The sequence below is a fragment of the Microcaecilia unicolor genome, chromosome 10 (assembly GCF_901765095.1).
Source record: "Microcaecilia unicolor chromosome 10, aMicUni1.1, whole genome shotgun sequence".
Taxonomy (NCBI): domain Eukaryota; kingdom Metazoa; phylum Chordata; class Amphibia; order Gymnophiona; family Siphonopidae; genus Microcaecilia; species Microcaecilia unicolor.
The window spans coordinates 221,063,896-221,083,300 of record NC_044040.1 but is presented as its reverse complement, the minus strand read 5'-3'; the positions used below and the strand labels follow the sequence as shown (position 1 = coordinate 221,083,300).

General features: G+C 44.8%; 1 protein-coding gene across 2 annotated transcripts in view; it reads left to right on the top strand.

The window, feature by feature from the left end:
• EPHB3 (EPH receptor B3) overlaps window positions 1-19,405 on the top strand; it is a 131,114-nt gene that overhangs the window by 30,396 nt on the left and 81,313 nt on the right. For both annotated transcript variants that reach the window (XM_030216247.1, XM_030216245.1), the window contains exon 2: window positions 17,302-17,366. In XM_030216247.1, the coding sequence (XP_030072107.1) occupies window positions 17,302-17,366 (65 nt within the window). The remainder of the gene's footprint in view (window positions 1-17,301; window positions 17,367-19,405) is intronic.

Genomic DNA, 19,405 nt, shown 5'->3' with positions numbered 1-19,405 from the left:
GCTCTACAACACTGATATGTTTTTGTTTTGTAATGCCACCATTAAGTAGCCATTTACTCAGGTCAAAGTATGTTATATTTTGTGTGCGCGATGTATTGCGTTGGTCCATGATGCTGAGCTATTACTGGTTATCACATTGAAACCAGCATCCCCATCGCCATAGGGGCCACACCCGATAGCCAAGCAGCCATTGAGGAGAGTTTTGTTCATGAACACTTTCAAAGTGTTCAGGTCTTCACTGTAATGCTTTTAAATGATCCTCCAATTGTCTTTTATGATTTTGGAGTAGCCTAGTGGTTAGTGCAGTGGACTTTGATCCTGGGGAACTGAGTTCAATTCCCACTGCAGCTCCTTGTGACTCTGGGCAAGTCACTTAACCCTCCATTGCCCCTGGTACAAAATAAGTACCTGAATATATGTAAACCGCTTTGAATGTAGTTGCAAAAACCTCAGAAAGGCGGTATATCAAGTCCCATTTCCCTTTCCCCCTTTCCCTTATGACATCACAATATCAGAAGTGAGCCAAGTATCGGGCAGTCAAGCCATTGTGACATCACTGATGAGGTTGGCTCTTATTGGTGGAATGAGTGGAGGAGTAGCCTAGTGGTTAGTGCAATGGACTTTGATCCTGGGGAACTGAGTTCAATTCCCACTGCAGCTCCTTGTGACTCTGGCTAAGTCACTTAACCCTCCATTGCCCCTGGTACAAAAAAAAAAATAAGTACCTGAATATATGTAAACCGCTTTTAATGTAGTTGCAAAAACCTCAGAAAGGCGGTATATCAAGTCCCATTTCCCTTTCCCCCTTTCCCTTATGACATCACAATATCAGAAGTGAGCCAAGTATTGGGCAATCAAGCCATTGTGACATCATTGATGAGGTTGGCTCTTATTGGTGGAATGAGTGGAGGAGTAGCCTAGTGGTTAGTACAGTGGACTTTGATCCTGGGGAAGTGAGTTCAATTCCCACTGCAGCTCCTTGTGACTCTGGGCAAGTCACTTAACCCTCCATTGCCCCTGGTACAAAATAAGTACCTTAATATATGTAAACCGCTTTTAATATAGTTGCAAAAACCTCAGAAAGGCGGTATATCAAGTCCCATTTCCCTTTCCCTTCTTGTGTGAGACTTGTCCATTGCCATCATGGGTTCTCCATTTGTTTGTGGGGTTTTTTGGATTACACAAATCAGCCCTTCCCAGTCCACAATACGAGACACAGTACTGACTTCAACACAGTAATCACCATGAACAGCCTCCATGTGGTGGTAAACGTTTAAATGGCGGGACTTCTTCCACAGTCAAAAATTGTATCGCAGCATGTTGCTTAAATCACACTGAGTGCTTACTGCATGTTTCCATTTCACAAGCAATAGCAAACCAACCAACCTCTTCTGACAGACATTTCCTGCCAGCTGAGGTGAAGGAAAAGAACAAGTTGACATATGTAGTGTGCGTCAGTGCTGCCATCTGTTGCTGAATTATGGAGGTGGAGGCATTACTTTTCATTTAACTCTTGTATTATTTTATAATCATAGGTTCTTGAAATCTTAGTCAATTTCCAGCTCTCCATCCTGTCAATCAATTGTTGCATGTTTTTGGTTCCTGGTTATAAATACATATGTGAAAAGTCTTGTTCTACGAGGTTGTGTGATCATAGCTTTCCATATATTTTTCTCTTTTTGTCTGCCCTCTATTTATTTCTACTTATCCCTTATCTTCTCTTATCCTCATTGCTTACAAGTAGTTTTGTACCTTTTGTTCATACGTGATTTCTTGAGGGTAACAATCTGATTTCTACCAACTTTCAACTGCCACAACTGCCTTGAGTGAATTTCTTCAAAAAAGCAGTAAATAAATCCTAATTTAAAAATAATAAATGTATGGTTTGGATTGGCAGAACATATGCGGTTGCAGGGAGAGAGTGGAGTAGTCTGTTTGCTGCTTTTGGCTTACAAATTCCTGGACCTATCCATGATTTTCCATCTCTCATTTAGTGGCAGAGAATCTGCAGCTTAGGCGGGAAGCTTGCCAGAAACCTCGGGGTGGGGGATGTTAGAGCGGTCAGTTTTGTTGAATAAAAACAAGTCCTTTGCATGTGGATTTAATCCTCTTCAGAAAGGCTTCAGCGCACTCAGCAAAATGATAGCCTCATGCAAGTTTTTACCTCTGTAAATAGATCCTTTTCCGTCTCCTCCTGAAAAGGCAGCAGTGCAATGTGATCCTGACCCCAAAATGCAGATCTTTCTATTTGTTGAGCCAGAGAGCAGGGCATTTTGCTGAGACACTCTACAATTACATGTTTGGCTTCTGACTGCAGTGGGTTAATGCTCTAATAGTTATTTACTGTGCGATTGTATTAAGTTAGTCCAGTTAAAATGTATTGCTTTATTTTCGCTTTTACTGTTTATTTCTGTATAACCACACTACTTTCTCCCAAGATAAAAATAAAAAATGTTTAAACTCTTACTTAGACTAGCAATGTATTAATTACTGTTCAAGAAGAATGTAAGATGCTAAGCTGTACAGAGAGGTGTAACCAGCAGAAGATCAATTTGGAGTATTGTGTTCAGTGTTGGAGGCAGTATCTTGCTAAAGATGTAAGAAGACTTGAAAGGGTCCAGAGGAAGGTGACAAAAATGGTATGGGGTTTACACCTAAAGATGTAAGACCTGAATATGTATACCCTAGAGGAGAGGAGGGACAGGGGAGATATGATACAGGCGTTTAAATACTTGAAAGGTATTTAATATAGAAACATATTTTCCAGAGAAGGGAAAATGGTAAGACTAGAGGACGTGAATTGAGGTTGTGGGGTGGTAGACTTAGGACTAACATCAGAAAATAGCAACTCTGGTTGTAAAAACTAATGCCATTGCTGGGCTGGCTTGTGCCTTCTATATCCCGCATATAGCAATCCAGTTTAAGATGGGCTGGAGAGGGCTTCAGTGGAAACTCCAGTAATTTGAAAGGTAAGGACTTTAAAAGTCTGTGTCCCATGAATGAATTGACAGATTTGGATAGGCTGGAGTGAGCTTTCATGGCAACTACAGTGGTTGGAACATAAGGACAGAGTTGGGTAGACTTTTACGGTCTATGTCCCAAAAACACCAAAGGAAGACTATGATCAAGTATATAATCTCACATTCAATGTTGTTTATAATCTTGAATTGATAATGAATGTGACTAGGGGGCAGGATGGACTGTTCAGGTCTTTATCTGCTGACACTATGTTATTATATAGGAAATCATCTTTCTTGCACTGATCAGTCCGAAGCTTCTCCCTGTTTCTAAACATGCTTTTTAGCATTATCCATTTTTTTGAAGGCTGCATTAGAATTATTAAAAAAAAAAAAAAAGCCAGAGATTGTCTTTGCTGAATTTTCAGCAAGAATATACAATATGCATGAAAACCCAGATAGACTAAAGCAGTTTTCGTAACACAGGTTAGCATGTGCATTTGAATTTTGAAAAGCATATCTGTACATTTAGATAAAATAAAATGGTGGTGTTCAAGTAGGTATTGTTACTGACCTATCTATGCATATATCTCTTGTAATTACAAGGTACGCACATCCAACTCATTTCCATGGATGTCTCTTTTTCTGTGTGCTTTGAATATACACATATACCTTAAGCTGGCTAGATTAAAAGTGATTTTTATTCAGGAAGTGTTTGGATATTGACTTCCTGGTAACTGAAGCCCTTAGTTTTGAGAGAACTTTAAATAACTTGATTCTCTGTTTATTTGTTTATTAATTTGGATTTATTTACTGCCTTTTTGAAGGAGTTCACTCAAGGTGTTGTACAGCTAGAATAAATCAAACATAAGCTTGCAAGCTGGCAGAAGCTGCTCAGATTCCCTTCCCTGTGTGTATGAAAGTTTGTTACATTACCTAGTTCTCTCCTCTTGAAGTCCTGTTTTGTGGTGTCCTGCACAGTTCACTGGTTGCATATTGTAGTGTGCAGTGAAGTTGTGAGATTATTGTTTGGAAAACATTAATCCAGTGTTTCCAAACCTTTTAAAGCCCAAGGCACAGCTGTATTTCCAAAAATTTATATGACACACCAGTCCCCATGGAAAAGGCAGTGTGCATATGGAAGAAGGCTTGTGGCAAGAACCAGGGTAGCATAGAAAGCCCTACCAGATGCTGGGAGAGCAAGTAGAGGAGGTGCTGTGTATAATGTATCAGGGGCGTAGCTACCCAATTTCAGCCCAGGGCCGCCCACTCAAGCGCACGTACAATGCAGCAGCAGCCTCCTAGCATACGGCAGACAGACTGACAGAGATGGCACCCACCCGCTCGCGCTCTGGCTCAGCTGATTCCTGAATCCTTCCAGCCCGATTTTGTCTCAGGCCCGCCTCACCACGCCACCCAAGCAAGTGCACGTACTCTGACAGACTGCAGCAGCGGAGGCTGGAGCTGAGCAGCCTAGCGTAAGCGCTACCCCATGTCGCGGGCACCCACTCGGCTCAGGGCAGGGAGGGCCGGCTCAGCTGATGATCTCTCTGGTGCGTCGTGTTCTCTTCTTCCCATCCATCCTACGCGGACGTGGATGTGCGCAGCGGCAGGCGTGCTCATCATCAGCCTCGCTCTCGCTCCGTCCGTCGTCGGCTCGCTCAGCCTCGTGGCATCTGAGGGCAGCATAGCTGTGGTGCATGTGCACGAAGGGGGTTGACAGTGCATCCCTCTTTTAAAGAGCTCTTTCAGGATTCTTGGACCCCAGAGCTGAAGACAAGGTTGGAAAAATTCCTGTCTGTGATGTTGAAAGCAAGCAGTACCCCTGGGCTCTTCACGCTATATAAGGACAGTAGACAGAGCAGCAAAGGTACCGCACTGCAAATGCTTTGTAATGTTACTCTTCCAAGAGACACTTTGATGCATGCATGGCTGAATGAGAGGGTGCTCTTTCCCTAATAAGGTTAATGCAGTTGGTGTGCCCTCTCCTTGGGTAGAGTTGCCAAAGAAAAACCTGACACCTGCCCTGCCCATGCTCCTCCCTTGTCCCACTCTCATGCCATGCCCCAGTTCAGTATTTTGCCTTCATATTTTTTGATTTCTAGTTCCTTGTGTCATGTCTGTTGTCATGTGTTTTTCATGTATGATCAAGGTGCAGTATTCTGCTAGTGTGTAGTATTTGCAGCCCTTTTTGTTTTGCTTTTTTTTTTTTCACGAGGTAGTGTATTGGTGTTTTAGAGCCTAATGTAATTACAGTTCTGCCTTTATAAGGTTGTAGCTCATCCTGTCCTTGGAATTAGTGCTGTTATGGTTTAGTAAGGATATGAGTGTGTTTTTGCACAAGTTTGTGTACAGCATTTTGCAGTGGAGAGATTGTGGGATAATGTAATTATATTTAAAAATATCAATGTTTCCGTTAAGTATGTATGTGGTTATACTGATGCAGGGCAGCTGTTGGGCATCAAGTGAATTCTAAGGCATTATTTTGTAGGATCCCAAGAGACACTACTCATACTTATATAGACAGTGCGTGCCCATCCATATTATCTCTGGGCCCACCCAAACTCTCAGGTCTGGCTACGCCACTGTAATGTATGTCTTATACAGAGGCTTGCATGCTGCCTTTTAAATCCCAGACTCCAGGGCTCATACTGATTTCTATCCATGTGCTCAGAAATTAGCTCCTGCGTATTCCAGTGCGCAGTTGGTCTCTTGATGCAAAGTACTGAAAAACAGACCCATATGCTGCTCTGGACTTGGGCATCAGTCTGGTGGCATTTTTGTGTGCCACACTGGTTGGGAAATAATGAATTGGTATGTTGAAAAGTGGAGAGTTACCTGGAGAAGACTACAGGCAAACACTAACTCATTCTTCAACTACCAGTACTGGAAAAACATGAAATGGAAAGTAACTGTGCTCCCTTCCCCTCCCGCTAGAAACAAACCACCCAGGAATGTGACACTGAGATCTGATCCCAGCCACTAAAACACAAGGGATAGACTGTCTGTCACAGTCTAACTACAAATCTCAGGGTCCCAAGGGGCGGGAGGCCACCCCTCCGGGGAGGTCTAAGTATCATAAAGACTTAAAAAGGAGGGAAGACTACGAGTCCCAGGAACCCATGCAAGTGTTACAGAGGAGGGAGAAAGGAAGCAGGAAGAGCACTACCAGTCCCAGGGGGCTGAGGGGGAAGGGAGTGATTGGGTAATGGGGGATAATCAGGGTGGGAAGGGAGAGGAATGAATGGACTGGGGAGGAGGTGACTCCAGCAAGGGAAGTAGAGGCATATGAGCCTATGGTACAAGGAAGGAAATTAAAGGGCTTCCTAGCCAGCCTGGCTTCGAGGCTGTGGGCTCATGGAAGAAGAATCCAGCAGCTGCTACCTCCCGGGAGAAGGTGAGAGATAAACGGAGAGAGGGAGCTAGGACCAGGACCTTTACCTTGCTGGGCAGTGCTGGGAGTTCTGAACCAGGACCTGGACCTTTGCCTTGCTGAGGATTCTTTGGGGTGTTGAATTATGACCTGGACCTTTGCCTTGCTGAGGAGTGTTTGGGGTGTTGAATTATGACATGACTGGTGCACTGCAAGGAAGTGCTTGGGGCTCTGAATTTGGGCTTGGACTGTGTGCAGCTGGGGAAGCGGTGGGGGGGAGGGGGGGGGGGGGGTTCCTGGCCAGCTGGAGGGAACAGGTGGTGATCAGTGCTACTGTGTCTTATCTAAAGGAATAAACAGAAAGCGCTTCTCTCATATGGCTTACAAAAATGTTAAAAAGAATCTGGCCCAAGAACCAAACTGCTAATATTTCTTTTCTCAGAATGAGCTCCGTCAACCACTGATCTGTCGCCTTTCAACCAGTTCCTAACCCAGTCAGTCACTTTAGGGCCTGTACTGAGGGTAACATAGTACGTGACGGCATATAAAGACCTGAACAGTCCATCCAGTCTGTCCACTAGTCACATTCATTATCAATTCAAGATTAAAAACAACATTGAATGTGAGATTATATACTTGATCATGGTCTTTCACTCAGTTTATAAATAATCTCTGTGGAACTGTGCCAAAGGCTTTTCTAAAATCAAACTACACCACATCTAGCATTTTCCCTCGATCAACTCTTTGGTCACCCAGTCAAAGAAATTAATCAGATTTGTCCGAGAAGACCTGTCTCTATTGAACCCATGCTGCCTCGGGTTCTGCAATCCATTGGATTCCAGAAACCTCACTATTCTTTCTCTCAGAAATGTTTCCATTAATTTACTTACCACAGAAGTCAGACTAACTGGCCTGTTGGTCCCAAACTCCTCCTCCACATCCACCCATCTCCAGTCCTCTTGTATCACTACTGACTAGAGAAGCTTTGAAAAGGTCAGCCATCGGAACCACCAGAACTTTCCTAAGCTACTTCAGTACCCTCAGATATATGCCATCTGGTTCTATTGCTTTGTCCACCTTTAGTGTAGCCAGCTCCTCATGAACACAGTCCTCTGAAAATCATTCAGGGACTACCACCCCTCAATTCCTATTTGTGTTTGTCTTCTGCAGTCTTGCTCCCAGCTCTTCATCTGTGGACACAACAGAAATATTTGTTAAGCAATTCCACCTTAGGAGTAGCCTAGTGTTTAGTACAGTGGACTTTGATCCTGAGGAACTGGGTTTGATTCCCACTGCAGCTCCTTGTGACTCTGGGCAAGTCATTTAACCCTCCATTGCCCCAGGTGCAAATAAGTACCTGTATATACATTATTGGTTTTTGCTGTCTATTGTGCACATGAAAATCATACATGGAAAATATACCGCAATTTACATGATTTTTTAATATATATTTTTATGGTTTCTTTTATGTGCAATTGTTTTTGTATTATTCATGTATTCATTTACCTTGCAACACCATTTTAATGACATTTGATACTTTTAGACACTAATTGATATTATTTGACATTATTTATCTTTATTTTTTATTGATTTGAATACGCTATGTTTTTGTACTTATATTTTATGTATGTTTACCTGTTTTTATTCATACAGTATATGCTTTTGAGATGTCTATTTGAGGTTTAATATATATACACATAAATATATTTATTTTGTTCGCAGTATTTGTTTTATATCTGTTATTATATTTGTTTTTATAGACTCCTGAAGAAGGTGCTATGGTGCCGAAACACAGCTGTGTTGAGTCAATTATTTGCAATAAATATCATTGTTTAATTAAATTATACGTCTCCCCCATTGTTTGGATAGAGTCTATCTTCCCCACCCTTTCTCTGTTCCCTCCTATTTGTCTCATGGGGATTAAGTGCACCTCCACACTTTCTGTGGTGTTTCTCTGGCTCGAACCCTACTAACTACGCTTCTCCATTGAGAACACTGACCATTTAACCCTACTCTCTCTTTTATATCTTTTAACCAGATTTTAATCCACAATAGAACCTATCCCATGACTCTCCAATTTCCTCTTGAGTCTTTCATGACGTATTTTGTCAAATGCCTTTTGAAATAGACCGGCTCACCTTTATCTACATGTTTGTTCACCCCTTCAAAGAAATGTATTACATTGGTGAGGCAAGATTTCCCTTCACTAAATCCATGTTGGTTTTGTCTCATTAATCCACGCTTTTGAATATGCTCAGTAATTTTGTTCTTTATAATAGTCTCTACCATTTTGCCCAGCACTGACGTCAGGCTCACTGGTCTATAATTTCCTGGATCACCTCTGGAATCTTTTTTAAAGATTGGCGTTATATTGGCCACCCTCCAATCTTCCGATACCATTCTTGAGTTTAAAGATAAATTACATATTACTAACAATAGTTCTGCAAGTTCATTTTTCAATTCTGTCAGTACTCTGAGATAAATACCATCCAGTCAGGCGATTTGCTACTCTTCAATTTGTCAAATTGTGCCATTACATCTTCCAGGTTTACAGAGTCATTAAGTTTCTCCGACTCGTCAGCTTTGAATACCATTTCCGGCACCGGTATCCCACCCAAATCTTCCTCGGTGAAGACCGAAGCAAAGAATTCATTTAATGTCTCTGCTATGGCTTTGTCTTCCCTGATTGCCCCTTTTACCCCTCGGTCATCTAGATCCTGCAGTGCTTGCTAGATTCTATCTGTTAATGCTTTGGTACAAAGTTTTTAAAACTAAGTGGAGAAGACTGTGGAGATTAATTGATAAAATTTGCTTTTTATATTTTTATTTTGCCTATCACTAACCTACAACTGCTCCTTTAAACACTAATCTTTAAGTTCCCAAAGCACAAAGCAAAATAGAGTTCACTTACCAGAGACATGTCCTCTTCTCTCAGAACTTCTCAGAAAAAAGTTGTTTTGTATTGCTCAGAAGTTCATTCACACAAACACTTTCCCCCCGATATTCAAAACAGTTTAACAAGCCAGGAGCAGCACCCGGTCAGTTAAATGGCACATAACCAGCTGTCTGGTGATATTAGGCGATGGGTAGCCAGTTATCCCCCACTGAATATTCCTGGTTAACGACTAGTTGATAACAGGCTGTATCACACAATATAGCCGGCTATCCTTGAACGTTCAATTCATATTGGCCACACTGGGTTGCTTAAATAGCTGTTATCTTTAGCCAATTTAAAGTTAACCGGCTATCTCTGAATATGGACTTAGCTGGTTAACCGGATCGCCAGAGAGCTTCGATGGAAACTCTAGTGGTTTGGGACATGATGACAGTGCTGGTCAGACTTTTACAGTCTTTGTCCCGCAAATGACAAGATGGACTTGGATAGGCTGGAGTGAGCTTTGACGCATCTCCAGTAGTTGGAACACAAGAATAGAACTGGGCGGACTTCTATGGTCTATGTCCCAGAAACACCAAAGAAAGACCATGATCGAGTAAATATCATGTTCATTGTTACTACTACTACTACTACTACTAACATTTCTAAAGCGCTACTAGGGTTATGCAGCGCTGTACAATTTAAACATAGAAGGACAGTCCCTGCTCAAAGAGCTTACAATCTAAAAGACAAGAGAACAATCTAAAGACAGGTGTACAATCTAGAGGACAAGTGAACAGTTAATCTAATAGGGTGGCTAGATTGGGGCATTCTATATTTCTCAAGTGGTTAGGCGCCGAAGGCAGCATTGAAGAGGTGAGTTTTAAGCAGAGATTTGAAGATGGGTAGGGAGGGGGCATGGCGTATGGGTAAAGGAAGATTGTTCCAGGCATAGGGTGAGGCAAGGCAGAATGAGCGGAGCCTGGAGTTGGCAGTGGTGGAGAAGGGTACAGAGAGAAGGGCTTTGTCCTGTGAGCGGAGGTTACGGGCGGGAACATAGGGGGAGATGAGGGTGGAGAGGTAGTGAGGAGCCGCAGACTGAGTGCATTTGTAGGTAAGGAGGAGGAGCTTGAATTGTATGCGATATCTGATCGGAAGCCAATGAAGTGATTTGAGGAGAGGGGTGATATGAGTATATCGGTTCTGGCGGAATATAAGACGTGCGGCAGCGTTCTGAACGGATTGAAGGGGGAGGATAGATGGCTGAGTGGGAGGTCGGTGAGGAGTAAGTTTCAGTAATCGAGGCGAGAGGTAATGAGAGCGTGGACGAGAGTTCTGGTGGTGTGCTCAGAGAGGAAAGGGCGAATTTTGCTGATGTTGAAGAGGAAGAAGCGACAGGTCTTGGCAGTCTGTTGGATATGCGCAGAGAAGGAGAGGGAGGAGTCGAAGATGACTCCGGGGTTGCGGGCAGATGGGATGGGGAGGATGAGGGTGTTATCAACTGAGATAGAGAGTGGAGGAAGAGGAGAAGTGGGTTTAGGAGGAAAGACGAGGAGCTCGGTCTTGGACATGTTCAGTTTAAGGTGACGGTTGGCCATCCATGCCGCAATGTCGGATAAACAGGCCGATACCTTGGTCATTGTTGATTTAAATCTTGAATTGATAATGAAAGTGACTGCTGGACAGACTAGTTAAGACCATTCGGGTCTTTATCTGCCGTCACTTACTATGAAACAAAGTTCCAAATTAGGGGTCATCCTTCATGCATCACTTTGCACTTGCTCACTGTGAGGGACTCTTTAGGACGCTGCCACTTCCCCTTAAAGATACTCCCTCACAGTGTCTGAACCACCTTAAGAAGTGGAGGAGTGGCCTAGTGGTTAGAGTGGTGGACTTTGGTCCTGGGGAACTGGTTTCGATTCCCACTTCAGGCACAGGCAGCTCCTTGTGACTCTGGGCAAGTCACTTAACCCTCCATGGCCCCAGGTACAAATAAGTACCTGTATATAATTGTAAGCCACATTGAACCTGCTGTGAGTGGGAAAGCGCAGGGTACAAATGTAACAACAAAAAAAAAAAGATCCAGATTCCCACCCAAGGGGGAAGTGACACAGGAGGGGTGGAGTTAGGAGTGCAGGAACTAGGGCGTATAAAAGCTTAGGGCACAGCTAAGTTAGGCAGGCTCAGAGGGAAGTAGCGACACCCAACTGCATATGCCTCCACCTCCTCTTACGTATGAATTGGAACTGCAACAGTCAAGTAGGACAAGTTTGATTTGGAACCTTGCACCTTGATATCTTTGGCCCAGCTAGATGCAGGCTGGTCTAGGTGAACTGCTATTATACTGGTACCTCTGGGGAGCCAGACTCGAGCCCAACAGTGTATGTTGCATTATATGGTCCTTCCGGAGCAGACCACGGAAGGACACTTGTACAAAAGAACTAGTTTGTGTTTTCTTTTCTCCCCTACCAGACACTCCAAAATAAATGTTATTTTGTTCACCTTAACTCACTGTGTGGCTCTTGTTTGTCCTGGCTCAGAGCCCACCTTCATTCACATTTCCACACTCACAATAAATTAAATTTGCCATTTGGATTCCCAGTCTCCCAGTCTCATAAGGTTTTGCAGGTACTGATGCTGGATGAAACTGTTATGGAAATTAGGTTATACCGTTTACAGGGAAGGCATTGATTAATCATTCCTTGTCATCAGCAGCAGATGAATCCATTACGAATGGGTTGTGTCCACCTACCAGCAGGGGGAGATAGAGAACACTGAAAACCATAGTGCCTCTAGGATGGCTAGCTCCATCTGCCTCTTAGTATTTCTCTATCTCCCAGCAGGGTTGGACGCAGCTTGTTCAGCTCCTTCAAGATTCTGCCTGGGGTGGCTCCTGTGCTTTTGCCAGTTGTAGCAGGGGTGTTGCAGCTAAGTGGAGCCCACTTTAAAGGCACATAGGTTCGCCCTTTCCCTGCCTTATCCTTCCCCCTGTGTGGATGCAGGCATATAGGTTTGCCTTTTCTCTGCCTTTCCCACCCTCTTCTGCCTCCGGAATACCTCTGTAGCTGTTTGCCTCCAACTTTCCTCACAGCGTTAAAAAAAAAAAAAAAAAAAAAAAAAAAGTTGCGCTTTGACAACGTTGCTATTTCTGAGGCTTTTCCTGACTGTGCAGTGTGACCGGAGCTCGTGGACAAAAAAGACCACCCTCCCAGTAGAGGGAGGGGTCGCCCTGAAGGACATTCAGGACCGGCGGCTGGAATCAGCGCCAAAACAGTCCTTTGAGATTTCGGGCCTAGCCTTAAGGGCGTCTGTTTGCAGTTCTTATGCGGCTTGAGCCTGCCTCACTTGGTTACAACAGGCAGTGGAACAGCCTGTGGATGGTGCGGAGTCCCTCGCTGAGGTTGCACCGCGAATGGAGTCGGCCTTGTCATTTTTAGCTGACGCCCTCTATGATCTGGTCAGAGCTTCGGCTAAACAGATGTTTGTGGTGGTGTCCACCCGCTGCCTTCTATGGCTACAGCATTGGGCGGCTGACATGGCCTCTAAGCAAAGGCTGGTGAAGTTGCCCTTTCGGGGCCTTCTGTTATTTGGAGAGGAGTTGGAGAAGATTGTTAAAGACCTGGGGGATGCTAAACCCCAGAGGTTACCTGAGGATAGGCCGCGGCCTTCCAAGGGTCAGGTGGTTCCCTTCTCCTCCAGACCTCGCTTCCGTGAAGCTCGAAGGTATCGCCCGGGGTGCTGTGCTGGGTTTACTCAACTTGCCTGTTTTCAGCAGAGGAACACCTTTCGCTCGGACAAACGCTCCACAGTGGCAGGCTCAAGGCCAGGAGTTCAGGGCTGTCCTCCACAATGATGGGACACCGTTCCAGTTCTCCTTTATAGCTATAGGAGGACGCCTTTCCCGCTTTCTTAAAGAGTGGACCAAGATTACCTCAGATCAGTGGATCCTGGACCTGATCATAGAAGGTTACCGATTGAAATTCGGTGCCCCGGTGAGAGACGTGTTTGTGGAGTCCCGATGCGGCACTGCCGTCAAACGGGCGGCGGTAGAAGAGACCTTACAAGTCTTGTTGCACCTTGGAGCGGTGATCCCTGTGCCTCCTGCTGAACGCGGCTGCGGTCGTTACTCCATTTATTTTGTGGTGCCGCGAAAAGGTGGGTCTTATCGGCCCATTCTCGACTTACTACTGTTACTACTATTTAACATTTCGAAAGCACTACCAGGGTTACGCAGTGCTGTACAGTCTAACAAAGAAGGACAGTCCCTGCTCAAAGGAGCTTACAATCTAAAGGACAAAAAAGTGCAGTCAATCAAATTGGGGGCAGTCTAGATTTCCTGGATAGAGGTACAATGGTTAGGTGCCGAAAGCGACATTGAAGAGGTGGGCGTTGAGCAAGGATTTGAAGATGGGCAGGAAGGGGCTTGGCGTATGGGCTCAGGGAGTTTATTCCAAGCATAGGGTGAGGTGAGGCAGGAAGGGCGGAGTCTGAAGGCGGTGGTGGATAAGGTTACTGAGAGGAGGGTTTTGTCCTGTGAGTGGAGGTTACGGGTAGGAGTGTAAGGAGAGATGAGGGTAGAGAGGTAATGAGAGGCTGCAGATTGAGTGCATTTGTAGGTTAGTAGGAGAAGCTTGAACTGTATGCGGTACCTGATCGGAAGCCAGTGAAGTGACTTGAGGAGAAGGGTGATATGAGCATATCGGTCTAGGTGGAAGATAAGACGGGCAGCAGAGTTCTGAATGGATTGAAGGGATAGATGGTTAAGTGGGAGGCCAGTGAGGAGTAGGTTGCAGTAGTCAAGGCGAGAGGTGATGAGAGAGTGGATGAGAGTTCGGGTGGTGTGCTCAGAGAGGAAGGGGCGAATTTTGCTGATGTTATAGAGAAAGAAGCGATAGGTCTTGGCTGTCTGCTGGATATGGGCAGAGAAGGAGAGGGAGGAGTTGAAGATGACTTAAAGAAAGTCAACAAGTCATTAAGAGTGCAGCATTTTCACATGGAAGCCCTGCACTCTGTCATTGTGGCGGTTCAGCCAGTAGAGTTCCTCACGTCCTCTGGACCTGAAAGAAGCTTACTTGCACATTCCTATATGGCCCCCGCACCAATGGTTCCTGTGGTTTGCGGTGTTGGGAAAACATTTCCTGTTTCGGGGCTTGCCTTTTGGCCTCGCCACAGCTCCCTGAACCTTTTCCAAGGTAATGGTGGTAGTAGCTGCCTTTCTCAGGCGAGAGGGTATCCGGGTTCACCCGTACCTCGACGACTGGCTCATCAGAGTGGACTCTGCAGAAGAGAGTCATCACGTAACAGCCAGAGTGGTCTCAGTACTGCAATCTCTGAGCTGGGTCGTCAATATACCCAAAAGTCACCTGACCCCCCTCTCAATCTCTAGAATATTTGGGGGTCCGGTTCGACATGGCCTCGGGGTTTGTCTTTCTACCCGACCAAAGGCGGTGCAAGCTTCAGAATCAGGTCCGTCTGCTCCTGCGGATGCCTCGCCCACGAGCTTGGGACTTTGTCCAGCTGTTGAGGTCGATGACGGCCACCTTGGAAGTGGTGCCATGGGCGAGAGCGCACATGAGATCTCTGCAGATTGCCCTCCTTCAACGATGGTCTCTTATGTCCCAGGATTATCAACGCAGACTCACGTGGCTCCCTGTGGCCCGACTCAGTATGGAGTGGTGGCTCTCAGACAGCATGCTGCGGCGAGGAATGCCGCTAGCGCTTCCCGATTGGTGCCTGGTGGTAACAGATACCATTGCCAGGGAAGCTATGCCCAGGGTCTTCGGACACCTGAGGAAACGGGGTGGTCCATCAATTGCTTGGAACTGAGAGCAATATTCCAGGCTCTTCTGGCCTTTCACAAGACTCTGGAGGGACTGGCTGTCAGAGTTCTGTCGGACAACACAACAGCAGTGGCCTACATAAATCGTCAAGGCGGCACTCGGTGCCAAGCACTGGCCGCAGAGGCCGCTCAGATATGCCACTGGGCCGAGCTACATTTACAGCTTCTGTCAGCAGGTCAGAGCAACGTGCAAGCCGATTTTCTAAGCAGGTATCAAATTGACCCAGCGGAATGGGAACTGGCAGACGAAGTGTTCCTTCAGATCTGTGCCAAATGGGGAAAGGCCGTAGCGGATCTTATGGCCTCAAGCACAAATGCCAAAGTCCCGTCCTTTTTTAGCAGACGGAGAGATCCTCGCTCCGCGGGGTTGGATGCCTTGGCTCAATCCTGGCCTCCGGGCCCCCCTGTATGTGTTCCCTCCTTGGCCCTTAATAGGGCATCTTCTCCTGTGAATTCGGCTGCATCAAGGAGTGGTGATCCTCATTGCCCCGGATTGGCCAAGGCGGCCGTGGTATGAGGACCTCCGGCGGATGCTAGTGGAGGCTCCCCTTCCCTTGCCTTTGGTACCGAACCTGTTGACGCAGGGCCTGGTGACCATGGAGGATCCATGCTGCTTTGGTCTTACGGCATTGCTATTGAGAGGGTGCAATTGAGAGACAAGGGCTATTTTAACAAGGTCATCTCCACTCTCTTGCAGGCCCGCAAGTGTTCCACTTCCTTGGCCTTTTCTCAGATCTGGCGCCAGTTTGAGGCTTGGTGTGCTTCTAAAGCAATCACACCCATGTGGGCTTCTGTCTCACCAATACTTGATTTTTTGCAGGATGGTGTACAAAAAGGCTTGGCCTATAATTCCCTGTGTGTTCAAGTGGCAGCGTTGGCATGTTTTCGGGGGAAGGTCTTGGGCCTCTCCCTGGCTGCGCATCAGGACATTGCACGGTTTCTTAAGAGGGGTGCTTTGGCTCCGGCCTCCCGTGCGGGTCCGTTGTCCAGCTTGGAACCTGGGGCTAGTATTAAAGGCTCTTCAGTGTTCGCCCTTCGAGCCGCTGAGGCGAGCTTCGGAGAAGGATGTGACTCTAAAGACAATCTCTTTGGTGGCCATTATATCAGCGAGACGGGTGTCTGAGCTCCAGGCGCTGTCCTGTCGAGACCCATTTCTGCAATTCTCAGAGTCCGGAGTTACGGTACGTACTGTGCCTTCCTTCCTGCCTAAGGTGGTTTCAGCGTTTCATCTAAACCAGCCTATTTTTCTGCCCTCCTTTACTAGGGAGCAGTTTCCGGAATCTTTTGGGCAGTTGCACCTTCTAGATGTTCGCAGGGCTCTGTTGCAGTATCTGCAGATGTCAAATGCTTTCAGGACCTCTGATCACCTTTTCGTATTGTTGTCAGGTCCTCGCAGAGGGTCTCCAGCGTCTAAAGCCACTATAGCCCGTTGGCTTAAGGAAGCCATTTTTTCTGCATATCTGCTATCTGGCCGGCCTCCGCCTGACGCCTTTAAGGCACATTCCACAAGAGCGATTTCCTCCTCTTGGGCTGAGACGGGAGCACTCTCTCTTCAAGAGATATGTAGTGCAGCTACTAGGGCTTCTAAGCTCTCTTTTGCCTGTCATTACAGGCTGGCTGTGGCTGCCAGGAGGGACGCGCTTTTTGGAGCACAAGTGCTTGCGCGTGGTGTGGCTTGTTCCTGCCCTATCTAGGGATTGCTTTGATACATCCCATCAGTTAATGGATTCATCTGCTGCTGATGACAAGGAAGGGAAAATTAGGTTCTTACCTTGGTAATTTTCTTTCCTTTAGTCACAGCAGATGAATCCATGATCCCTCCCTGATTGACTCTGTTTTGTGTTCAGTTTTTTCCTGCAGATATGTTCCCTCATTGGGAGAATTTGGAAAACAGTCTTCAGGATTTCTGTTCTACTACAGGAGGTTGAGTTCGTCCCTCCTTTGTGTTATTGCTCCTGTTCTGGGGCGTTCGTTCGCTGTGAGGAAAGTTCATGTTGTGCTACGTTGCGGTTTAACACTGCTTTGGAAGCTTCAAAATACTGAGAGGCAGATGGAGCTAGCCGTCCTAGAGGCACTATGGTTTTCAGTGTTCTCTATCTCCTCCTGCTGGTAGGTTGACACAACCCATTCATAATGGATTCATCTGCTGTGACTAAAGGAACGAAAATTACCAAGGAAAGAAAATTACCAAGGTAAGAACCTAATTTTCCCTTTTAGTAGTTTATTGGGAGACTGACACAGTTTATTATTTCCCCAGAAACACTGATGGACTCAAAGTGGACAACGTCTGAACTTTCCTGGACAGCTCATCCAGAGACAGGGGTAAGTTTCTCCACCTTTTTTGCTCACCTTCACATGGATAACGTCAGAACCTTTACTTTTGACTTTGGAATTGGAGAGGCGATAAATAGGAAAATATTTAGAAAACTTAAATGTCAGCTACTTTGTTGAAGGAAAAAGTATACTCAGAGATTTGCGCCTACTTTTCTGTCAAAAAAACATGCATTGTTTAAAAAAAAAAAATCCAAAGCTGTATATCATTACCTACCCTGGCCCGAACTCACTCTGGGATGCCTTTCCCAAGCTGTGGCTAAAATTATATGCATGCTTTTATCCACATATAGTGAGGTACCCAGATAAATGGCTCTGTAACTTGATTCATAAGTCAGGCTTTTCTTTGTGTTATGTGATCCACTAAGTTTGAAAATGCAAATTATGGATCGTTATAAAATACTGACCGATGTTAGTGTATGCCATGATGTAATAATTCATGCTTTGCCAGTAGGCTTGTACAAGGCCAGAGTGTGTGACAAAAAGTAGACCATGTAGAAATGCATTACTCATGCTCCTGGATCCTACACACATGCCTGACATTACAATGTTTCTCCCAGAAGGGCTGCTTCAAGGGTTATAAATTCCTGTAATATACAGTGTTGGCTATAAAAACTAACTGAAATCAAAAGGTTAAAAGCATAAATATAAAAAAAAATGATAAGCTACCATTTATATAAAAACATGAATGTAAATAATAACTTCATCCTGAAAAGCCAATATAAATAAAATAAATCATTGTTATGATCCATACAGTAAAGATCACACTGAAAAACATAAAAGAAACCAATAGACACAGATTATCCTGCCCAGTGGTGATATCTTCAAACTTCACCAAACTGGTAAACACTAATATGAAAATAAAGGTAACTTAATGTCATGAGGGGTTTCATCACTTAAAAGGATCTAAAAAGCTGATGGAGATGGACTGAAATGTGTACTTGCCAGTACCTCTGACCCATTTTCCAAGTAGCGATTCCAACCAGCTTAGTGATGCTTCCTAACTTTTAGATACAATGTGTAATGTCAGCTCGGTCAAGATTTAAAAAAACCCAAAAACGTAAGGATAAAAACCTGAAATTTTTGTCTGGGTCCCATAAATGTCAAAAACCGATCAGGTTCAAGGCTGGAGTACACTTCGATGGCAGCCCGGTAGTTGGGGGTCCATCAAGCCCAGCATCCTGTCTTTGACAGCGGCCAATCCAGGCTTCAAGAACCCGGCAAAACCCCCCCCAAAATTTTTTTTATAAAAAAATAATGTTCAATGGACTTTTTCCTCAGGAATCTGTCCAAACCCCCTTTAAATTCCGTAAGGCCAGCTGCTGTCACTACATTCTCCGGCAACGAGTTCCAGAGTAACTACACGCTGAGTAAAGAAAAACTTTCTCCTATTTGTTTTTTTTTTTAAATTTTCCATTTTTGAGTTTTTTACAAGCCATTTATAAACTTGAGTAGGCAATACAGATTCATATTTTGAAATCATAACATGCAAATAATAAGAAAAATGTTTTCACTCATCCTCCTTAGACCACAAGAATGGGGGATCACATGAAGGGTAAATGACAGGAGAAGTCTTAAGAAGAAAAAAAAAAAAAAACATTATAGCAGATATATAGCTTAACACACACCTATCCGTCTAAACATTATTCTCGACAAGAAGCTGGTATTAACCAGTAGCCAATTTCTTAACTTTAACAAATTCACTAAGATGTTCAGGTTGGAAAAATATGTACTTTATCCCTAGGTACTTTACCACACACTTACAGGGTTAATTAAGATAAAATGATGCCCCCAGAGCTAATGTTTCAGCTCTAAGAGCTAAGAAAGCTTTCCGTCGCTCTTGAGTAGGTTTAGTCACATCCGGGAACATCCATACCTTTTTGCCCAAAAAAAGGGCTTTTGCATAAGTATAAACGTTTTACCGATTCTAAGTCCTGGTCAAATACGAAAGTCACTAATAAAGTACATCTTTCAGAGTCCTCGGTCATAGAAGTCTCTAGAAGCTCAGACAAATTCAAACTGGCCTTATT